Here is a 22,058-nt window from a genome sequence, read left to right on the forward strand (position 1 = left end):
TGTTTTGTAACCAGTATCAACACTGTGGAGTGAATATTGTGAAAATATCGCTTAGCAGAATGTGGGAAGTTGATCTGAGCTCTCATTTATCTCACTAAAAAAATGTTGTGTTGCCTTTCATACACACAGACAGCTGGGTCTGGCCTGGTGACATATCCAGCTCGAAGATTTAACAAATTGGTCAATAAAGGCAGTGGCTTATTATCTCCCAGCCTCATCAGGACAGAGAAATTAGAGAAGGGGCTTTCTGATTAGTTGTACTTATTTTATCATAATCGATTTGAAACTAGTTAGGGGATACTCAGCAGGGAGTTTGGAAGGAAATTCTGGTAAAATGACTCTGCTGCTGTGAGTCTAATAGCTGCAGATATTTTCCAACAGCTGTATGTTCACTAACTTAATGTACATTTTGTGCTGTCACAGAGGAGAAAATGGGGCAAAAAGCAATAGATCTTTATAATTTTCCTCATGCATGAGATGAATCAAAAGAATAGTGAACATTATATAGATTTTAAAAAGCACATGATGTAACAGACTTGAAAACGTGGAAATACATAAGAAAGTTTGAAATACACACATGAAAACCTTTGGTAAAAGCATCTGGGGGTGAGTTTATAGATTGGCGAGAAATTGAAAAGTCAGACTGAAATTTGAAATTGTCACATAAAGTGTTATGTATAAGATGAAATGAACTATAGTGATATTTCAGCTATTCTGGACATTTCCGTTTAATGTTAAGCTTTTAAACCTCTGTGTGGACTGCTCAGAGCCAACTTCAGTGGTATGATGCTGACTGCAGTACATCATTCTGCATAACTTATGAACATTGCTTTTTCTTCAAGCTCACGTACTGTAGCATTAACTATTGATTATTAGCAATTTCAGCCATCTGCTCCATTACAGTATTAAATAACTGGAAAAACCTGCAGTGCAGTGGAAGTTAGCAAACTAATCTAACTGGATCCCACTTGGAAGTGTTATCAATGGACCATATATGTTGAGGGTTGGGGGGTAATGCATTAATTAGTTAGTTAGTAATGTATTATAGTAATATAATTGCCTATTTAAATAATTGTAGCTTTACAGTTCAATAATGCAGTATAGCTTTCTAACATTAGTTATGATTCCCACTAGACATCTCTTTTCATTTAAATTTGTCATCCGTCATCAGTCAAAATGCACAACAAAAGTAAACTTTTAAGCTCAGCACTCTGCACATTGCCGTTATTCCATCTGATTAACTTCTTTTGCCACTGTTTGAACTGAAGTGAACTTTTTTGTGCAATACAAAGCACAGATTAAGGATGTATGGGAGCATCGACATTACACAGAAATAAATCAAATGTAGCCTATATTTCTTCTGTTAGATAAAATATACACAAATCAAAACAAATACAGTACCAAGGATAGTCATTTAACATCAAGAAGGAATTATAATTTTAATTTTAGACATCTAGCTCTAAATATAAAAATGTGTTCTCTGTATTTGGTTTACACTAGTATGGCAAAGATATTTTAACTAGCAAAGGCACAACAAGCTGAAGACTTGCTCTGTACTTTTCCAGTCTGTAGAAAATGTTTGGTTTTGATTTCCGTTTTATTTCTACTATCATTACAACAATTTTTTTGTTGAACATAACCACATTACCTTTCAGGGGGATCTATACATTACATCAATATATAAGATATATATATACAAGGAGACATTTCACGCAACCCCCAAAACCTCACATTCTGTAGCATTATGAGAAGCAGATTGTTCTTAGCTTCCATGTGGCAGAAATAATTTGCATCAATAGCACCATAACATGCAATGGCATTTAATGTCCCCACAGCTCAGTAGTGGATGCCAGTGGCACTGTGATGTACGTTCAGTTCCTCCACTGAGGATGATATGAGGTGACAGTGGATTCGGTCAGGATTGGTGTGACATGCACTCTGTGAACAGGAACCCATTCTTGAAAAAACAGGCATAAATGATATTTCCTCTTTCCTGTGCACCTGCTGACAAAGCTAAAGACCTATTTTTCTGTCAAACATAGAACCTCAAATCAGTGCTCACAGACTTACAAAAAACTCTTTGGTTGGAAGAAAATAGTGTAAAATTAAAATGGATTAGGGAGAGTTAGAGATTGCATTTTTACTGTAATATGCATCAGATCACATAATTGGTATGAATTTATTTTTTCTCACACTTAATGCATTAGTATTCTCAACCCAGCTTTAAATCAGTTCTGCTGCAATTAACTTTAGCCATTTTCATTTTTTGTGATAAAAAATGTGATAAATTTAAGTGATGAATAGAAAATAATGCAATTTCTTTATTGCACACAGTGGCATTTTAATGTTTTAAGATCAGCTATCTAAAAAACTTTACTCAGTTAATTCTCATAGAAGCTTGTCTTTCCAAATCTATAAATCAAAAATTCTTCACACACCCATCAGTCATATACTGTACTGTGTAGTGCTTCGCACATTAGAACTGTAATATGACAGGTTTTGTTCACTTTCAGACACTTCAGTCAATATTTGCCAAATTACACAGCACACTCTTACAAGTAGTATTCATCTGATGTTATCACAATACATAAAACAGAGTCTTCATGAGCCTACAGTAGACCTGCTCTGTTAAAAATTGATTTGAATAAAGAGGGTATTCCTCTAAATAAGGTGAAGCCCACCACAACTGCCAAAGCAACAAATGCACAAGGCTGCAACAGATGTGTAAATCACCCCTCATAAATAAGTCAAAAATCCAATTCAGCGTGCTGAAAGTTTGCAGAGCAGCTTAACAGGCAACATGACTGCTTTTACACTAGCTGATGTTTATATGTTTTAATCAGTCTGGCGTAGTAACATACATTTCTGAAAGAAAAGGTTTGTTTGGCTCATCTCTTTTCTTTATAATCCTGAGTGCTCAGCACAGCCTGGAATTAGTCAGCCTTAAGGCTTATCTATTAACAATATAGAAGCACTGCTCTCTAACAAATTAGGGTGTCACTGTGAACTTGTTTTATAAACCTATTGCTCAATGCTGCCCTGGGGTCACACAAACCCGTTCAGGGTGTCTTAATGGTTTAAACACTCAGTCAAAGCTGTGCTTGAGCAGCCATCTGTGACTGCACATGTAATAAACAAAAAGGGGAAGGCAGTAAAACCACTTGTTAAATGGCAAAAAAGCAGATTGTAGCTACTTTGACATACACATAAAAGTAAAGCATTGCTATAAAACTATACTTACTATAAAATTAGGTCTAAGGAAAAAAACTGAACATAAGAAGCTTACAAAGCACAGCAGGAAAGCCTCCCACCCAATATAGATCAGGAGTTAATTATAGTCCTTACCCACTTTGTGGTCAGAGCCTTGGCTAGACAACAGGAAGAGGAAATCCTGACAGGTATCCTGATCCAACAGTGTGCTGTTGTGCAGGCAGAGGTCAACAATTAGGGTCACGGCTTTCTGGCAGACCATGTCATACTCCCCTCGGTCAGAACTCATGCTCCCAGCTGCATCCTCAGCCGTTTGTGTTCATCCAAGGGGCTAACACACCCACACACACGCAGCAGCCTAGCATGCAGAAGATAAATGCAACTTGTCTTTGTCCTCAGCCGATTCTTCTCCCTCTGCCAGCGTCTCTGAAGTGTTTTTACACACAAACAGATTTGAGTGCATGTGCATGTGCGTGCTTGTGATGGGTGTGTGCAAACAGGGCCAAGATTGTTAAGTGGCTGAACATGCTATATACATGTTATGATACGTGTGTGTGTGTGTGTGTGTGATTGTGTGTGTGTGCATACAGTTAACTTAATGAATTACACTTGTCCCCATGTGATATAGACGCAGAATTGTTGCATCACATCTGTTCTAAAGAAGCAAGTCAAATGTACCACAACAAACATGGGCAATACGTGACATGCCAACAGGCACTGTAGTGTAATAATCCCCATCTCTCCTTTCACCACCCCTGTTTTTCTCTCCCTCTGTTTCCACAATGCTCTTTTGAGCTGACTAATGCCCCCACCACTCCTCCTCTGACCGTGCACAAACTAAAAAACTCTCATAATGACCACTGGGCTTGTTTTTCTCAGGTTGACTGACTAGGCTGGTCCCTGCAGGTCAGTGTCTCCTGTGATAAATTTCCCCTGAGCTGAACCACCTGTGACTGCCAGGTCTCACTGTTCCCACCAACAATCCCTCATTGCCTCAACTGTGATCCCTGAGTGTTTACAATCATGAGGGTTTGTAAAGAAAGAAAGAGAGGAACAGGGAGAGAGAGACAGAGAGAGCGAGAGAGAGAGAGAGAGAGAGAAAGAGACCATTACATGTGGCTGTCTACTGTCTACAAATAAAGTCAACAACGATCTTCTCTTAGCGTCAGACAATGGTCCCTGTACTTGTCCTCTTAGAGCTTAGTGCTGTATTTGAGACCACTGACGGTACATTACTACTCCACTGAAGGTAGTTATGGCGTTCCACAAGGTTCTGTGCTAGGACGGATTCTCTTCACCTTATACATGCTCCCTTTGACACACAGCTATATCTATCTATGAAACCTGATGACACAAACCAATTAGCCAGATTTCAAGCATGTCTAAAGGACATAAAGGCCTGGATGACATTTCTACTTTTTAAATTCAGAGAAAACAGAAGTTATTTGAGCCTAAAAACCTCAGAAATAGCTTTTCTGTATCTGTAAAGTAGCTATATCTGTGTGATATAGCTACTTTAGATGACATAGCTTTGGCCTCCAGCACTACTGTGAAAAACCTTGGAGTTATTGTTGGCCAATAAAAGTCCTTTAATTCACATATAAATCCAATTTCTAAAGCTGCCTTCTTTCACTTGCGCAATATTGCCAAAATTAGAAACATCCTGTCTCAAAATGACATAGAAAAACTAGTTCATGCATTCGTTACTTTAAGGCTAGATTAGTGTAACTCATTATTATCAGGATATCCCAGTAACTCCATAAAAGCCTCCAATTAATCCAGAATTCTGCCGCCAGAGTTCTGACAGGAACTAGCAAAAGAGATCATATTTCTTCTATACTAGCTTCTTTTCTTTGGCTCCCTGTAAAATACAGAATAGAATTTATAAATCGTTCTCCTCACATACAAAACCCTTCATGATCAAGCTCCTTCCTACCTTAATTAAAGACCTCATAGTACCATATCACCCCAATAGAGCACTTTGCCTTCAGAGTGCAGGTCTATCTGTGGTGTGAGTTTCCAAAAGTAGCATGGGAGGCAGAGCCTTTAGCCTCAAGCTCCTCTCCTGTGGAACCAGTTCCCAGTCTGGGTTCAGGAAGCAGACACCCTCTATATTTTTAAGGTTATACTTTTTGACAAAGCTTATAGTTAGGGCTGGCTCAGATCACCCTGAACCGTCTCTTAGTTCTGTTGCTCTAGGCCTAGACTGCCTGAGGACTCCCGATTGGTACACTGAGCTCCTCACTCCTTCCCTCCAATCTCTTCCCCTCTCCTCTCCTCTCCTCCCCCCTCCCATGTATATGCCACCAATGAACATCAACTTTGTGCCTTCTCACTCCCGTAGTTTGTCTGTACCTTCTGCAGGTGTCCCTGGTCCTGGAGCTATATATTTCTGATGTACAGTTACTGGCCCCATCAACCTGCACAGTGTTTGTTGTTTATTGTTGCTATTCTTTTCTGTCTCCTCTATCCACTCACCTCAACTGGTTGAGGCAAATGGCCAACGAAACTGAGCCCTATTCTGCTGGAGGTTTCTTCTGTTAGAGTTGTTCTGCCCACTGTCACCAAGTGCTGCTCATAGGGCACTTGTTGGGTCTTTCTAAAGTGCCTTGAGATGATTGTATTGTGATTTGGCACTATACAAATAAACTGAACTGAACTGACTTGAATACAGTGTGTATAAGTGGTCACTTAGAAATACCTACTCATACACACGCAAATTGTTGCCAATTTGATAGAGCAGGGAAACCTAGCTAAAGCTAATGGAATCTGCAATAAATCCTTCTTTATGATGGTAATGATGTTCACTTTTTACTTAAATTGTGTGTTGATTTAAGTGTATAATCACTGTTGCTCTGTACTGCATTACAGTGACAAATGTTTAAATTATTTTGGCTGTTATTTTTGAGGTGAGGCTAAATAATAGTGGGTATTACTGCTGAGTTAGTATTAGTATTTATCTTATAAAGAAATTTCTAGCATTGCAGCAGTGTAAAATTGTGTGCTGATGTAAATAAGCATGAATTTCCTTAATGTATTTAGTGGAAAACTGCAGCTAATGATGCTCAGCAAAAGCAAATACATCTCTAATACTGTAGCTCATTCCTGTGCTGTTTCTCCCTTGACCTCTGAGGATTCAATTTAAATTAATTTTTCATATTGTGTGTGAACATTCAAAGAAGGCAGTGAAGATGGGCCAAAAAAAAAAAAAAACACTAATTGACCTTTTGCTATATTAATTGACTTTATTGCTATATTATATTGAACTGTATGTGAACTTGCTTGACCTTTAATCCTTAATTATGTTCTTACTAACTTAACCATTAATCATAGCATTTTAATAAAATCTCTGATGAATAAGGCACCAGGAAAAAGATTTCAAGCCTATCTACAAAGCAATCTTAAGTTTAACCAGATCTTGGTTGACTCCCTTACATAATTATGTTAGAGCAGGGCGTAAAGACTACAATGCCCATACTGACGTACTATTATTCTGAGACAGCTTAGATAATTGATAACTTATCTTAACATTGGGTCTAGGGTCTATTGGACTTACTGTTACTGAAGATTGGATTTGCTCTTCTTGGGGAATACTGATTGACAAGCAAATAACAAATTGTTTCTGGCTGTAGATTTTTAAAAGTCAATAGTTACCCTGCATCTGCTGCAGCTGACACTAACTTGCCCTCTTACTTTGCTCTGTGGCCTTGTTAATGTACAGCTTTACTACTACCTGCATTCACAAGCTTAAATGTTGAAACAAAATGACAAATGTTATTTCCTTCAATGCTGCTAACAGGACCAGTGTAACAGACGTAATGTAGAAGAAAGCCAGACAGCAAGACAGAATAATATTAGACAAAAATAAACATAGCTATAGTGCAGTTATAGTGCAGTAACAATATGTAAGTCACTTGGAATGCAACAGAGGAAACAAAAGTGCTGAAATCAATCAAAGGCGCAGGAAAACAGCAAAGTTCTCAGTTTAATATTGAAAGTGGGGTCGCAGCATACACACCCAGGGCTTCTACCAGCTGAAAGTTTCCTGAAACGTTAAGATCCCTGAGTCAATATTATTCAAGGAGTTCATTAATGTATTTTGCCACTATGACTGAGTGATCATTAGTCTAGGAGCTTTTTAAAACCTATTCAGTAGATAACTGGCAGCCAGTACACTGATTTAACAGCAGCAGTGGTGTGCTCATTTGTCCTGGTTATTAAACTGTAGCGGCAGCGTTGTGAATGACGGTGTCCAACACTCTTTTTGGGAAAATTAGACAAAGGTTTACCCTGCTAAAGATGAATGAAAATGAGATTCTCCAAATATTGTCATGACATGAGACCTTAACCTCAACTAAGTCTTACCATTTGTTTGAGCTAATAAAATGCTGATTTAATCATGGCTATCATGTGGCTGCTGAAGCTCAAATCTGAGATAACTGAGACACCATAATTCTAACTCGAGTTTTTCTCTTTGGAATCAAGCAGCTTGGCAATAACTTTCATTGCCTTCATTTTGTTGTTAATCTGTCTTATCATAATTAAACAGGTTTTTACTGCATCCAGGCAATCACTTGCTCTAAGCACTGATGAAACCAAGGTGCCATAGTCACTTGATGAAATAAAAAGGAAATCTGAGTGTTGTCTAAGTAGTAATGTTAAATTTCATGTATGATTTGACCCGGAGGGAGCATGTACAGATTCAATCAGTTGTCCCAAAATCAAACCCTCTGGGACTCCACACATTATTGTGATCTGCTCAGATTTGTGATTGCCAATAAAAGCAACATTATCCCTGTCCTCAAGATATGATCAAAACCAACTCCAGACAGTATCCAATAATCCCATATATAGTCCCAGTCTGTCAAGAAGGATTTTATGGTCCACAGTATGAAAGGCTGCACTGAGAGCAGGCAGTCCCAAAACTGCCTGCTCTCAGTGCAGCCTGAGTATTGAGACAAATGTCATTTAACACCTTCATCAGTCAATGCTGCGGTCGGATCTGAAGCCAGGCTGAAAACTGTCCAAAATGCAACTTGTACTTAGAATTGCTTTTTCATTAAGTTTTCCAATAAAAGGAAGCTTAGAGACTGACCTGTAATTATTTAATATTGATGTCAGTATTACTTTCTTTAGAAGAGGTTTAACAACTGCAGTTTTCAGTAATTTTGGAAAAATGCCTGATAGAAAGAACCACTGACAATTTTCAGTACATCCAATTTCAAGCATCTGGAAACAATTTTGAAAAAGCTGGTTGGCAGGATGTCCCAGTAGAAGATGGATGAATTTAGATTCTTAACCACATCCTCCAGGATTTCAGCACTGATGAGGACAGTCTAACTAAATTGTTCCTGTGGGGCAACAGTAGTGGTCTGGTTACAGTGTTTGCCATGGAGCGATTTCTACTCAGATTGATGTTTTATATATTAATGTACCAACCGTAAAGTGAAGTTTACCTCAAATTGTATCATAAATAGAATCATTATGCATTTCAAAAACAAGTCAAAAGTTGGATGCTATTCTTGGTGCATTATTTGAAGGTTATTTTAATATAAGATAAATAAGGGTAATTTATACTGCTGTAGATAGATAAAACTCAGCAGATTAATATCAACAAAAGCAATATCATTAAGTGAGACAGCAGCAGATTAAAGTATCAAATCAGAATCAACAAAGAAAAATTATGCTCACTTTTTCATTCAGAGCACAGATGTGTTGGTGCTGAAGTGACCATTCACTAGAAATTAAACAGAATAAATCAGCTCAGATTTATCTGGGCAGTACATTTCATCCTCTTTGTTAATTATTTATGAAGCACAGTTTAAAAGAACACAAAATCATATCTCCAGTATAAATGCATTTCCATCTCTAAATAATTTAGCTACACGACTACAAACATTTTATAAAGAAAACAAATAGAAGCCTTCTATATGCTAATGGTGAATTAATGCAGGTATCAAGACAGCTACTAATAGAGCGCTTTTTTAATAGTAAGACTGACTAAAAATCCACAGATTTCCAGTATTTCTTTCCTTTACCATCAGGGATTCTGCTTATAAGCTATAAATAAAGGAGAGTTGTGATGGTCACATTGATAACTTTGTAACAGGTGCTGGAATATTTTTCACAGCAAATGAGGGGGTTGTAGCCCATGAGGTCCTCAGTTTGATATGCAAATCAACTTCATTTATGGCAAATCTTTCTGCGATGACAACCCCTGTGGCTGCAGATGTTGAACTTGATTCATCATGGCAAATGCATTACAAAGAGCTGGCTCACTCAAAGCTATGCTAATCAAAATCAACATCCAAACTTCTCCTGAGGGCCACAGTGGCAGGATTTATACAGTATATGCAGTAAGTAGTGAGAGTGCATTGGTGTATTCTAGCATATTTGTGTTTCATTGGTATGATTTCTGAATCAAACAGTCCCTAGCTATGGATCAACAACAACAACAAACAAAATGTATTTTGATTCATAGTTAAGCTCATTAGTAACAGTCTTGAGTTGTGTAAGCAGGATTTGATGGATGGTGCTCTGTAGCTACACTGCAATAGATGAAGTGATAATCTCAGAACAAATAGATCTGCCAGTGAATATTATACAACAGCCTGTAGAAATTTACTGATAAATGCACAAGGCCTTTAAAGGGCTTAAATTATTTATGTCCATATCATAATAATATTCAGTGAATCTGAGCACACAACATAATGATGTACAAGAATGATATTATCCATAGTATGGATAGGAATCACCATAAGCATTTTGTGCAGAGTGGTATTGCATCTAAACAGTCATTGAAAGTCATTACATGAGGTATTTAATTGAGCTCCTGTCAGCACAGTGCAGAAGAGTGACAGAGTCAAGGAAAGTCGATTCTCAGGAGCCACTGCCATGCATATCAACTCTAAGGCATGTAGATGCTCAGTGTTTTCCTATTCACTATTTTCATAATTGCTTTATGTATCAACACTTTGCAAACCCTCAAAAAAAGCTCAGAATGAAGTTAACACACACTTTCAACTCTTACATGTTGTGAACAAACAGGCATCTAATCCAATCTGGGGTCGGACTTACTGAGTCAATATGCATTTTTAAGCCCTTATTCATTCAACATAAAATGAGATTTAATACCTGTTTCACAATCACAGTGCAAAAGTTAATGAAAAACCAGAGATATGACGGAGAATTATGCATCTTCAGCCATGTAAGCTAAATGATTTAAATCATTAGTAAATGAATTAACAAAATAAAACTTAAAACTTAAATAAAACTCAGTTAAAAAATAACTGTTGTCCATTATGAGTCTATGAGCTTGCTAGCTACTGATCCTGCAGCACAGGATGCAATATAAAAAAACAATTATAAAAATGTTCTTTTATGCTTTACAAAACACTAATTTCTTGTAATTGCTTAACATTAGTGCTATGCTATAGCATTAGCATATCTCAACAAAGGTCGATACACTTGAGATGGACTTTTTATATATATGTCCTCACAGAGAAGGGCACTACTATGCCAAAATCTCAAAGTCAGTGTATCCCTTTAACAATAGAAGTAAATATGAGTACAGTCAATAGATCAGCTCCTCCAGCATGTACAGTAGCTTATAGTCACAGAGTGCTGCTCCTCAGATCTAAGGGTAAATGAAGGCAGAGAGTATCAATGATGTCTTTGATCTATTCTCTAGCTTTCAGAGAGAGACAAAGGTGTAAAAGAAAGGATCTGCTTTGAATGTTGTAACCTAAAAGACATGGTTTTGAAGGAGCATTTTAATGTTTTATTTCCTTTTTCATGTTTGTAATGTAATGTTTGTAATTTGTAATTGTAATTTTTGCCTTTTTGTATCTGTTATACACACCACACATCAGCAATGCTGTTTGTCTTGTTTTATTTTGAGTGACACTTTTGAGTTACATGGGTTTTGAGTTACATGAATGTTATATGTTGATAGCTTTATTGCAAACCAGCCATACCTTTGTAATTCACAGCAGCAGTCATAGTAGATTATGTTTTTTGAATTTTCAAATGTATTCAGTACCATCCAAGCAATCACCCTCAGAGATATGCTCAAAGGGATGGGGGTGGACACTTTCTTTGTTTCCTGGATCACAGATTACATGACAGAAAGGCCACAGTTCATCAGGCTGAGGAACTGCATCTCTGGTGGAGTTTTGAGGGCCACAAGGGACTGTTTTGGCTCCATTCCTATACCGACTGTACACAGCAAGACTTCATGTAGTCTAAGTGTTACCACATTCAGAAGTATCCTGATGATACTGCTGGCTCAGTGACTGGAATGATGCTAGACTCACTGGAGGCTGGGGTGGAGAGATGCACACAGAGAAAGGTACTGGCCATCCTGGAATACACTGACCATCCCCTTCACAACACCCTGATGGAGCAGAGAAGCAGGTCCAGTGGACACATCTGCCTCAGAAATGTGGCAGGAGATGACTAACCAGCATGAACCGGACTGTTACTAGACTGAAAGGTTCGTTTGGTCTTGCTTTGGGTGTCAATTACTTACATCACCAGGTTAGATATGGCTGTAATGATGGTGATATTGGTCTGTGGGTCAACCATGGGATGGATTTGATTTAATGGTGCCCACAGAATGGATCCTTATGATGTTGGGGATCCCTTGACCATTCCTCCCTCTAGAATGATCAAAAGGTTGTTCTTTTTCTAGTTTGTTTTGTATGTTTGTTTTTAACAAAATGTTCTGACTACTACATGATTCACCATTAATTTTGTCATGATCCTCAGGATGACTCATAGGGTGATCTTCTGATCTGTCTGACTTACTGGTGTGGCTAGACCACACCAGTAAGTCAGACTTTTCTGTTATCCAATGAAACAAGTCCATGAGTTTGAGTTCCTTCCATGTTGGCGAGCACATCAGGAGATGAGGTGTCTCCAGAAGAGCTCCTCGTCTTTTCTGTAGCAATGAGGTTTTAGGGGAGGGGTTGCTGACCTGATGCCCTCCCCGTGCTTGTATCACCTGGTATTCTGAGCCAATCTCCTGTCTCAGTACCAACCAGACCAAACCCTGTTTGCCTCCCATGGGCAGACAAGATTGGAATTGACCAGGATCAAGTGTAAAGGGTGCCCTCACATCAGCTATGCTAGCAGCTTTGTGAGGCTGCTAGTAGTTTTTAGATTTTAGTTTTGTTTGAAAATGCTGCATGTGTACAACTACATCAATATTCAATCAAAATATTATATTAATATCCTGTCTCCTGCCATGTTCTACCATATTTACCTATGGTATTAGCCTGGATTTAGAACAAAGATGTCCAGTTTATCAGTCTTATACAAAATAACTACTGATTATTTCCAAAATTATTCTACTACCACTGCTATGACTCTTGATATCAAGTGTCATTCTTCTTCTTGAGCCCCACCTAACCCATCTACTGCCCACAGCTACTTATTTATGGTCTGACAGCTATCCCCATATCGAGCAGGTGCAGGAGCAGAGAGCCCAGAGATGACAGGCTAAATGAGCTTGTTTTCATTCCACAGGAGGAAATGTGATCTCGTCACCACAGCAACTGAACCCAGGGGCTCACACAGGCTTATGAAATTAAAAATAAAATGCTATATGATCAAAAGAAAAATGTTGATATTTGATTACCACTGTGTCGGAAAAATTATGCATAACTGCCATATCTACAGAAACTGTCTTATATTAATTTTAATTATACCAAGATGTTTTTGCAGAATTTTTTCTCTTACCAAATGAGTACTTCACTTAGATGTAATTTTGACTATTCAAATTGTGTGTAAGTGAGTGAATCAGCATTCAAGTATATACTAAAGTGCTTTAAAAACAATTTAGGAGATCTAATAGCTCTCTGAACAATAAAAAAGACCATATACCAATTGAACACAAAGAAAATCAGTTTGTCTGTGCTTGGAAGGCGTTCCACTGCCCAGAGTTTTTACATTCTTTTTTCTACCTGATATATTTTCCCCAACATCAGCTTCCCCAAGCATGAAATCATTCAGGCAGAATGATAGGATGTTTGGCTGTGGAGCAGTAGCGTGAGATTTGTTTCTGTGCAGATAAACACAGCCTTGACTGTTGTCTCAGCAATTGAGAACACTTTCTATTTCACTTTGAAAGTGTGCAAGGCAAAAAATAATTAGAAAAGGAGCAAACAGGTTCAGCAACTCACCTAATTTCCTTGGATATCTTAGTTGTCAGTCCTAAAGACATGGGAAAAGATTTGTTTTGTGTTGTTTTGGTGTTGTTCTGCTATCACAAACACCTTAAAAGTATGTATTTATTTTGGTGTTCTCAGATGTTTCACTGTACAGAAATTAACAGGGAAGACAGAAACCCTAATATCGTCAAACATAAGGCCTACCATTAAACATACACACTTCTTACTTAGTTAATAATTATGATAAATATAGTTAGAAAGTGGTAAGTGAAATACTTGTTACATATATAAAAATGGTCTTGTAGAATAAGTGACATTAATTTGAAATTAAAAAAATATTTCACCATATTATATTGTGTAGAACTGGTAAAGATGTCCTTGTTTGCCTGCAATGGATAGTCAGTGTGTTCTATGTGATTACAGTGATGGATCTCTCATCCAGTGTCAGCTGGGATTGGCTCCAGACCCTACACATTTAAAGCAGTGTAGATAATGGATGGATGGATGGATGAGTTGATGTTTTCACAGGGATGCCAGAATCCACCACGCCTTATGGTCCACCACAACCTGCAAGAAATGGCATGTCATACCCCCCATACTTATTGGCTTCAGGCTGCACTCAGAAGATAAGTGGGGGAAGTGTGTCAATCTTCAGCTTTATGATAAATTTTGAGTCCATGATTATTGTTATTTTTAATGGAATACTGGATTTTTTCCACGAGCACATACTGTACATTAAAATTCAGTCTAATACAACAGCAATCTCAGTGACAGTTACTTTCTGTCCACTCTTTTAGCTACTTCTGTCAACCATTCGCTTTCTCAAATTTGTCAAAGTTGAGCTTCCAAGATAATAAACTGCCTGTATCTAAAAATGTCTACCATCACCTTCACATGAGAATGCACAGTGGACAAGAGGACTTTCAAAGAGACTGTGATGAAAGACTTCATGTTATGTGAATTAGTAGCACAAAAAACCTATGGGTACTTTAATCCCCTTTTTAGCTCTACAATCCTAATGTACAATAATTTTACTGTATTTCATCTAGCTTTAAGATAATTCATTATCATTAATCCACTCACTTGTTAGTACCAATCCTGAAATCACATGAGGTAATCTCATTAATAATGTCCACTAGCAAAGAATTTTTGTATTTCACTTACCCTTGATTTGTAATGCATGCTTTATTTTTCCAACTCACTTCATATCTTTTATCTGTGAATAGTTTGATGAATATTCCAACTTACATAAAAATATTGTTAGTAACTATTATATAAATGAAAATTGCACCTGCTGTCACTGATATTTTTTACACTCGCCTTATTTACATATAGACAAAAATATCATGTAAAAATGTAATGGATAAATACAAACATTTTTTAGAAAGTGGTTTCTGGTAATTAATTAGTTAAGAAATAGACCCTGTTTTGGATAATGGGTTAACCAGTGTTGATTCAATGTTAGACATAGCATGCACCTTCGATTTAATTTGAATGCTGTCAGTATAGATTCATTTAAATGTAAATTTAAATTTAACCTTAGTATCCAATTAGCCGAGTGGTTTTGGTGAGGTTCATTTGCCGATACATTTGCCATGGGTCTCCCCTTTTCGCTCCCTCTCTTCTGTCTACCCCTGCGCAAGTTCACAATAAAGGTAAAACAAATAAAGTTAACTTTAATAAAATCAGTGTGTATCTTTTGACTGCATCTTACTGTCAATTAAAAGTTATTTTATCTAATCAAAGGACTTTATTATTTTGTCACAATCCAATAACGTGTTAAAAATAATCACCAGAGTCAAGTTAAGCTATTTATGTCAGCAAGACACTGCTTTTGCAATTGCAAACAGTCCTCCCTTGAAAAGTTTGAGCTCCGAGGTATGAATTTGGCATACTTTGAATTGAGATACGCCTCAGATGCCATTTCAGCTCTCTAATGGATTCCAACTGTGCGCTAGTTTTCTTGTGGACAGAAAATCAAAAATGTTCTGTTTGTTCTACGGATATAAATTTCTGTGGCAAAAGGTTCTTTGATTTGTTAGACAAATCATGATGTTTCTTTATAAACATTTTTATGACAGTGTAGGAAAAATCTGTTCAAGCAGCCCACCAGACCACCCTTAGCAAGCAGTGCTCTTTGTTCCCCTAATAATCAGTTGGGGTTCTCTTCTGCCCACCAACGCTCAGTAATCTTCATCCATAATAACACATCTGCCTCAGAAATATGGCAGGAGGCAGGAGCCACCAAATTTAAGCGCCTTTGGTGAAAAGAGGCAAAGCTGTTCTTTGAATGCAGGCTGGAAGGAACGTAATGCTCTCCAGCCCTCCCAGGGTTTAGTGTCTTGTTATTTTCCACAGACAGCACCAAATTGAACAGTTTGAACAGTCAGCAAGGACACTGCTGTGTTGGTGTCACTTCCTCTGTATACACAGTCAAGGATGTAGCAGGCTGAAAAATGAGGGAAACTGAAGGAACTCTCTGTTTTGCTATTAACTGTTCATTTAGCCAGCATCTTGTATCTGAACAAGATATATGAGAGTACTGGTCAGGGATCAGTCTTGCACTCAGGACAAATAAGGCTGAAGGACCGGAGTATACAATCGTATTGTAAAACCAATTGAATTATCCAATTATTTCTGTCACTACCTCTATGACTCCAGTTATAAACCTTTGACTTGCTGAATATTTGTTTAACACAATGCTGGATTAGGGCAACTTGTTCATTTTAACTAGATAAATTATATAAATCCTAGGGACCAAATTAACAGCATTTATTTAGCACAGAATTAGAACAATTGGCTAGGTTGAAGAATTCATTTTTTTCTTTTATTTTTTGCCAGTCCCACTGAAAGAGCATAGCTGACTGACTGAGTGGACTCTGAGTGTGCAAAACAATTATGTAAGGCAAGATGACTAATGCACACTCCAACAGTTGCATACTTTGAATCTCATATGCTTGATACTGAAATTTCACTTTTTGCACATTAGTGACATTAACATCCTCTGTTGGTTTGTTTGACTATGTCACTCTGCCTAGTAACCCTGGGACATCTGGCAGTCATGCATAGATTATATGGCAGCGTGATTAATTGTGTTGTGTTTGGAGCCAAACTAAACTACCAGACGCATACGTTAAAAGTCCTTGGGATTTGGGGGAGTAGTAAGATTTGACGCCTTTCTTCATGAAAGAGAGGAGTGGAATAATGATAAATGATACCACAGAAACATTTTGCTGATATCTTAGAAAAATGCTGTCAAGGAGTCTCCAAACAATACATTTCTCAGAAGGATAAATGTGTTCCAATCTTCCATTTAGGCACTTTGATGGTCTCTATAATGGCAGCATAAACACTCAGCGTTACATTCAATATGAAACACTGAGTATGAATGTCAGGCAATTTTACTGCAAATGCAGAAAGAATAGAGAATATTTTGCAACTATATTTCTGAGTGTGCACTCAGCAAATGCAGATGTGCCCGCAGAAGCAATATCCACAAGTAGTGCCCCACTCATCAGTGGCATAGATTGGATTAGACTGCAGATTATCATGTAGGCTGTAAGCACCAGGCAAACTCATCCCTATGCCTTCAGAAATTATTAATCACAAACCAACACGGAGGTGTTTCCCCTACAGTGAATACATTAGCAACAGAAAAACTCATTTACATATAAGATAAACTATAATATGCAACTGCAAGCAAAGCACAACCAAGACTGATGACTGGGGGTGGAAAATGTTTATCGTGTGTTTAAGAGTTCCTTAACCTTGCAGCCCATTTTACGGTACACACAAAAAGAAACCTGTTTTCACTTTGGCTGTAATCTCACCTTGAAAGATAAGCACTGATATTACAAAAAACAAGCACCCTTTAATAACACATAGGTGGCTTTAATGTGTAACTTAGCATTAAAAACGTACTGTATTTCTGTATTTAGACATATTCAATGTGTGCTTGTATGCGCACAGTAAAGGCTGATACTCTTTATGTTGACAGTACATAAAAAGTGTGGCTGGAACAACAAACAAAATGTGCTTTGTGTGTATCACCTTCCACGATAGGGGAGCCCATTACACTCCTCTATCAAGTCTCTATCAATATATGATAAACATTACAGCAGCCACTAGACATAAAATTATAAATACAAACTCTGTTGAAGAAATCTGTCAAACACAGTGGATTGGCTTATATTTATGTGTGGTTGCAATGTTGAGTCATGAAACAGAAATAAAATCATTTATATTACAACAACCTCTTAAACTATCACTGCATGCTGAAAACAGACATTCAAATCTGCCTTCAGGTGTATTTTGCACAAGCTGTAGACAATCACAACACCGCAAGAAAAAGAAATACACACATTTGAATTCATGAATAATAATGACTTTAAAAAATGCATAGAAAAAAATTCAAGCTTTATCTATACATGGAATGGTTTGCTGACCAAGCCCTAGCAGCATCCTGCCTCTCAGTGTAGTACAGTTAATGGAAAAGACCACAATAAAGTTTTTTTTTTTCAACACTTTATGCTGCTAGCCAATGTTTTGCTTCCCCTCCCACAAATAATACCTACTTATTCAACAAGCCCAGCATGTGTTATTATCGAGTCCTTCAAAGCTGTCACCCCCATGGAGAGGCACTGCTGTGCAACAATAAATTTGGAATTCAATTAACTGAAGCACATCCTGACCTCTGATGTTGTAACACAACATAAGAGCATAGTTATCATATGTTATATAACTGGGTCCAGCTAAAACATGCAAACCTCTAAGATTCAAATTTCTACCACATTTTCTCTCTTTATCAGCAGCCTTTTGTATGTCATTTCTGGTCTGCTTTCCACTCCACTCTGTCTCTATTGATAAAACTTCTGTATCGGGGGTTTCTTCATTTTGTATCTCCAGGGAAAAGTATTGACATTCAAAGCTGCAGTCTCTCATATCAATAATTTACACAGTGATTGTGCTGTGCTCTTAAATATCCAGCAGAACATTGCAACTACAAATAAAAAGCCCAACTGATAACACAACTGGGCACAATGACACGTAGTACCATAACAGCTCCCCCCAGAGAAATAAATGTCTGAAAAACCTAATTACCATAAAATTAGGTTTCATGTAATTAACCAACCTACTTAAATCAGACATAACTAGAATGGCTCTATTTATTATGATCACTCATATCATAAATACGGTCTTTTAATATATTGTAACTCACCTTGGTAATGCCTCATCTTCTGAATACCTGGCTATTGTGACAAAGACTGAACCAGAAATGTATTCAATAATGTTTCAATCCACTCTGGATCTTTGTCAGGTCACAATCTTACATAATATTATTAAATCAAATGTCATATCCTAATATATTACTTATAGCCAATGGGCTCTGATGCTTCAAAATGGAAACAGAGTGGCAAAAACCCTTAATAGTATTAATTTGTTGAAGACACAACACCTAAATAAACAATTACATATACTCCACCTCAAAAACATGTCCCCCCAACTTACTGAGAATATTTCCAGTTATGCTGACTATTTCATCAAACCTTTTGTTATGGCTTTGCAACGTTATGCACAGGATTAAATGGACAAGGTTTTAAAAACTAACAAATCTAAATGACAATTATTTGCTTCCTCTGAGTAATACCATTTTGCCTAATAACAAAGACAGCCTAGGTCAGGGGTAGAAAGGCTAGTTGCTAGTTGAAAAACAAGCAAAGGTAGTTGGGGTTATTATTCCATTTAAATTAGACAATTTAAAGACCTTAGCATGTTAAGGTATTCAAGCATGTTAACTAATGTTAACATGCTAAGGTTGTGACCCATAATTAGGAAAGAATAAGACCAAATTAAGTATAGTTGACACATTTGACCTGTGTAAGAATGAAGCAAAATAGGTAGATTTTAAAATTACACTTCACAAAAATATGCCTCAAGAAACAAGATGCTATATGTTGGTAATCTTATATAATAAGCCTATGTAAGCTGAACAATATTCAGTTGCTGCTTAAAGAGTTCACATCATGAGTGGTCTAATAAGCCTTTTAATTATATTGTTTTATAGAGGCAAAGTTTTGTTTACAGCCAGGCAAATTTAGTCAGGGATATCCAGAAGCATTGCAATGCCAAGATAATCTTTCTTACATTATAAATAAATGAGTACAATGTTATTTTTGTCATGAGAGCTATTGGTCAACAGATTTAAGTGCGGCTATAACATAAAAATTGTAGCATGTCTCCATCTAGTGGTTGAACAGGTGTATACAATCATTTTTTTAAGCTAAGCTGAAAGTTTACTATCATATAGAAGACAGTGAAACAGTAAAATATCAAGGTCATTATGTTGTTTCTTTTACACATATCAGTTTATGTTTGGGCAACCTGTTTGGGCTCTAGTGTCACTGTGAAAATGTAATTACTAAATCTTAATCAAGTGATATAAAATGTTAGTGTCAACTGTGAAAAACCCACTGTGAGTATAATTTGTGCAATGTCACTGTGACCCCATCCATCAGCAATTCCCACAGCTGCATCGCCTGAGGGACACAATAAGACCAGTTCAACACCAGGTCACTCTTTAATTGTGGTGCAAAGACTGTTTCACTCCTATTTTAAATTCAAGGCCATCATCTCTTTCTTGGCTCCTCGTTATCCCCCTCTGAGGGATGAGCACCGAAAGTAGATAGATGTTCATGTACCCTCCATGGACTGAATTTGAAACAGTTTATTGAATTAAACATTAGTGGATATTCCCTGTCAGTGTTCTGCTGGTCAAAACCAGCACAAAGTGACTGAGGACACCTGAATTTAGATGATTTTTAAAGGGGAGTGGAAATGCTTGTCAGAATGATTTATTATGCTGTGAGCATAAAGGGTTTAGGAGATGTGGTTATTATTGTTTACCTGCATTAAGATAGTGTAGGGGGGGAAAGTAAATATGGTCAGTCATTTGAGCAATATGTGAATGTGTAAATAAAGATTTTTTTCTGAACAGAGCAGTACGGTAGCATTGTTTCTTTGTATATAACATTAGTTTCTTTATTAATGTTTAGCATTATTATTATCTGAGTTTAGCATGTTACCAAGCTAATAGTTTCTGTTTAGCAGAAAGAGCTGCGTGTGATGTGAATGTCATTCATTTTGAAGGTTTTTGGACATAAACCAAACATTTGGATATATTCAAATTCACAAAGATGCAGTTTTTGAACTGTGAAACTGTGAATGTGTGCTATAAAAATGGAATGTTAATCCATCCAACAGTTGTCAAGCCATTTCACTAAAGACCAAATCTGTCTACTTCATGGTGGCATCAGAAGGAAACGTATCATCACCAGCAGGTATCATCAGTGACATCATTAAGTTGGTTGACATGGAGGTGAGTACAGATGTTTAATGTCACAACTCTCTTCACTAGCTTCTCTTCTCTCTCTCTCTCTCCTCACATCTGTTAGGAGAAGACTGGAAGAGGACAGCACTCCCACTGCCAGGAGTGGTCTGAGCCCAGACCAAATTTGCCTGCTTCTGGAGCTATGTCTGAATGGCACCTACTTCACAGAGGTAAATTTTACAGACAGAAACACAGCTGTGCCATGGGCTCCCCTGTCACCCATTGTTGTCAATGTTTATATGACAGAAGTGAAAGAGAAAGCTCTCAACTCCTTCATTTCAATATCAACCTACCATTCAGCTGACATAATCATCCTTCGAGCCACAACAAAAAACATTAAAAAAAATATTATAAATAAAAAAGTACTTATTATTGCTGTATCAGATTTATTTACATAGCAGAGAGTGCTGCCAATAGTCATATAAACAAATATTTATTTTCCAGTGTGGGAGGTGGGAGAAGAAAAGTGTTGGTTGGGGATAGTTTTAATTAGAAGATAAAAGTGAATGGTGAGCACTTCAGGGCACAGGGGATCACTTGTGGGAGTTCAAAATTCAAGGTTCAGGGTTTTAAAACATGAGCTTGTCTCGCTTATGTTCTCATTGCACCATTTACTGACACAGCAGTACATTACATGAATCTGTCTTTTAAAACTGAAATGAAATGCAACAGTCTTTTATGAAAGAGTCAAAAAAAAAAAAAAACTGTCACTATTTAGCAGTCTGAATTGGTTCCTAGATCTTGGTTAGCTTTATTTGCTTTTTCCAATAATAGTAGTGAATAATTAATATGCTGTTAATGAATGTGTCAACTTTAGCAGAGTATGCAGTGGATTAAATTGTTGAAAAAATAACAGTCCCCCTTGCTTTGCACCTTTAAGTTGATGATTTTCTGATTTAATTCTAACTTCTGATGGTGCAAAATTGACAATTTTTAAAAATGAGACTGATCACTCCCTACAAACCTAATAACAAGTCTTGTAGAATTCATTGATTTTTTTAGATAAATGGCCTTGGAATCAATCTTGGTTTTTGCTTTAATAGTAATCAGCCTCTCATCAGATTACATTTAAGGCCACCACTCAGTTTGCCATCACTGTGTGGCATATGAAACAAGCTGTGGTCATAGCCCTGCTTCATCTCCAATCCTTTTTCTTTCTGCCACCAGAGGTCTCCATAAAATTAGATATGGTTGCATCTTATTTTTATTTCAATGCCATCCCTGCCCTATGATTGAAGTATCTTCATGTTCTTCTTGAAGCCAATCTTTCCGACAGCACTTGAAGGCAC

General features: G+C 37.2%; 1 protein-coding gene across 1 annotated transcript in view; it reads right to left on the reverse strand.

The window, feature by feature from the left end:
• Positions 1–3,499, reverse strand: part of syt6a (synaptotagmin VIa) — a 55,671-nt gene extending 52,172 nt beyond the window's left edge. Inside the window, exon 1 of the mRNA XM_026332750.1 lies at positions 3,350–3,499. Coding sequence (XP_026188535.1) covers positions 3,350–3,499 — 150 coding nt within the window. The remainder of the gene's footprint in view (positions 1–3,349) is intronic.
• Between the last annotated feature and the right edge of the window lie 18,559 nt (positions 3,500–22,058).

The sequence above is a fragment of the Mastacembelus armatus genome, chromosome 7, assembly GCF_900324485.2.
Source record: "Mastacembelus armatus chromosome 7, fMasArm1.2, whole genome shotgun sequence".
Taxonomy (NCBI): domain Eukaryota; kingdom Metazoa; phylum Chordata; class Actinopteri; order Synbranchiformes; family Mastacembelidae; genus Mastacembelus; species Mastacembelus armatus.